At 37.3% G+C, this 1,792-nt stretch overlaps 1 protein-coding gene across 1 annotated transcript; it reads right to left on the bottom strand.

Annotated features, from left to right (window-relative positions):
* Positions 1-399: 399 nt before the first annotated feature.
* On the bottom strand, positions 400-1,269 carry LOC113706505 (uncharacterized). The gene is made up of 2 exons (XM_027228421.2): positions 1,148-1,269; positions 400-1,005 (listed from the first exon to the last, which is right to left on the bottom strand). The coding sequence occupies exon 2, from the start codon at positions 995-997 to the stop codon at positions 620-622; it is 378 nt and encodes a 125-aa protein (XP_027084222.2). The 5' UTR covers positions 998-1,005; positions 1,148-1,269; the 3' UTR covers positions 400-619.
* Positions 1,270-1,792: the final 523 nt, after the last annotated feature.

The raw sequence follows: 1,792 nt of genomic DNA on the forward strand, positions 1-1,792 counted from the left end.
CTTCTCTAATTTTCCGGCCTCTGGGTCTTTATAGGCACTTAAGAGTACCTAAAAGGATAATTAACATCATCCATCCACCACTTAAAGAGCACAGGAACCAAAGGGACGCACAGGAATCCCTAAGTACCCTTTAGGTAATTGCATATCATTCCTTCGTACGTGCATGCCGCAAGCTAACAGAGACATGGCAAGCTTTTGACCTTTCTAAATATTTGGTAGGGTAGTGTTATATAAGAATGGTGTAGAAAGAACTTAGGTTCCGGATGACCAAACTAAAATTCAAAAACAAAATTTCTCGAAGCATTTATCTTGGGCTTTTTTTTTTTTTCGAAATACTGCATCTGGTACATGCCAAAGAAAAAAGAACAGAAAAAAAAGCCAATACAGTTAATCAAGAAATTATGAAAAATAAATAGGACTTGCACCAAAAACTAAGTAATTGTTTAGGCATCCTGCTGTTTAGTGTCTTCTTAAGAAGATCTCAGGCAAAAAAGCATCAAACAAGCTATGTTCTACAAAAACAAAAACTGAACCCTGTCTTCATTTTCTTTTTCTTTTTTTTCTTGGTTTAGGTAAATGTGCTTTTGCATCATTTTTAACATGCAAATTGCAACACAAGCTACCTGGTGCAAATCCAGTCACCAGATTTCCATCCAGAGCGCCCTCCACTACTTCCACCACCAAACCCAAAACCTCTCTGTCGAGGCATGTGATCACCATCGAAGCCACCACCGGAGGATTCATCTTTCAGTGCACCACACTTGAAGCAGCTGGAGCGGCTGGCAAAGTTGTGTGCACCACAGGTTCCAAAGCTGCAGTACCAGTCTCCAGGCCTTACATCAGGGCCTGATGAAAACCCAAATGATGAATTCCCTCTTCCCATAAAATCACCACCTCTTTCACCAGGTCGTGGATCTCCACATCTCTGGCATGAATCCCTCCTCTGGAAGTTCAGGTATTGGCATGACCTGCAGTTCCAATCTCCTGGCCTGCTCATATTCTTTACTGAATGTTTCATATTCAAGATAAAGTGTTAAACATATATATAAATCTATAGAACTGGAAAAGAAAAGATAAAGATCACTCCTATAACAATATAACTAGCAAAGAAAGCATGAAATATTGCATGAATGAAAATTGGACAGACCTCAAGAAAATTTAGATAAGCTGAACAGAATTGTTGTGGAAGAATGAGAGGTTGTTCAGGGAACTTGCGAATTTTGTAATGGATGGTTATGCTTTATATACTGGCTAAGCCTCGATAATCGAGGAGATGAGGCAGCTGAGGACTAACTAGGGGTATTCTTTTTCATATTCTTCACTTGTGTCCTTCAACAATGGAATCACAAAAATATAGAAATAAGCAAAAGAGAAAAAGCAGATAAAGAAAAACTAAGGTAGGATTCCAAAGATACAAAATATTGTGAAATTTGATAAAGCATCTATATGTAGCTTCTTTTAAGGCTTCTAGAGGTGGGAAGTGCATCAACACATGCCAACAAATTCCTGTCTAAGGCCCAAAAATACGGTTTTTTTATGCATGTTTTGTTGCGACGATATATATAATTTGTATGTGTTCTGTGTATGAAGGGATGCGCATGCAACGATGTACGTAAATGATTTTCAACTAATTTCTAATGTTATTTCGGGAATGATTTAACTGTAGTACTCACGGCTAAATTTGAACTGAGACAAAAGCTTTCTAAATCATTTGCATAATTCATATTTACTCTTATTGATTGTAGCGCACTCGCCAAAAAAAGGTTAATTTTTTTAAAAAACTAAAATTAAT

This window comes from Coffea arabica, chromosome 8c (genome assembly GCF_036785885.1).
Source record: "Coffea arabica cultivar ET-39 chromosome 8c, Coffea Arabica ET-39 HiFi, whole genome shotgun sequence".
In the NCBI taxonomy this organism is placed as follows: domain Eukaryota; kingdom Viridiplantae; phylum Streptophyta; class Magnoliopsida; order Gentianales; family Rubiaceae; genus Coffea; species Coffea arabica.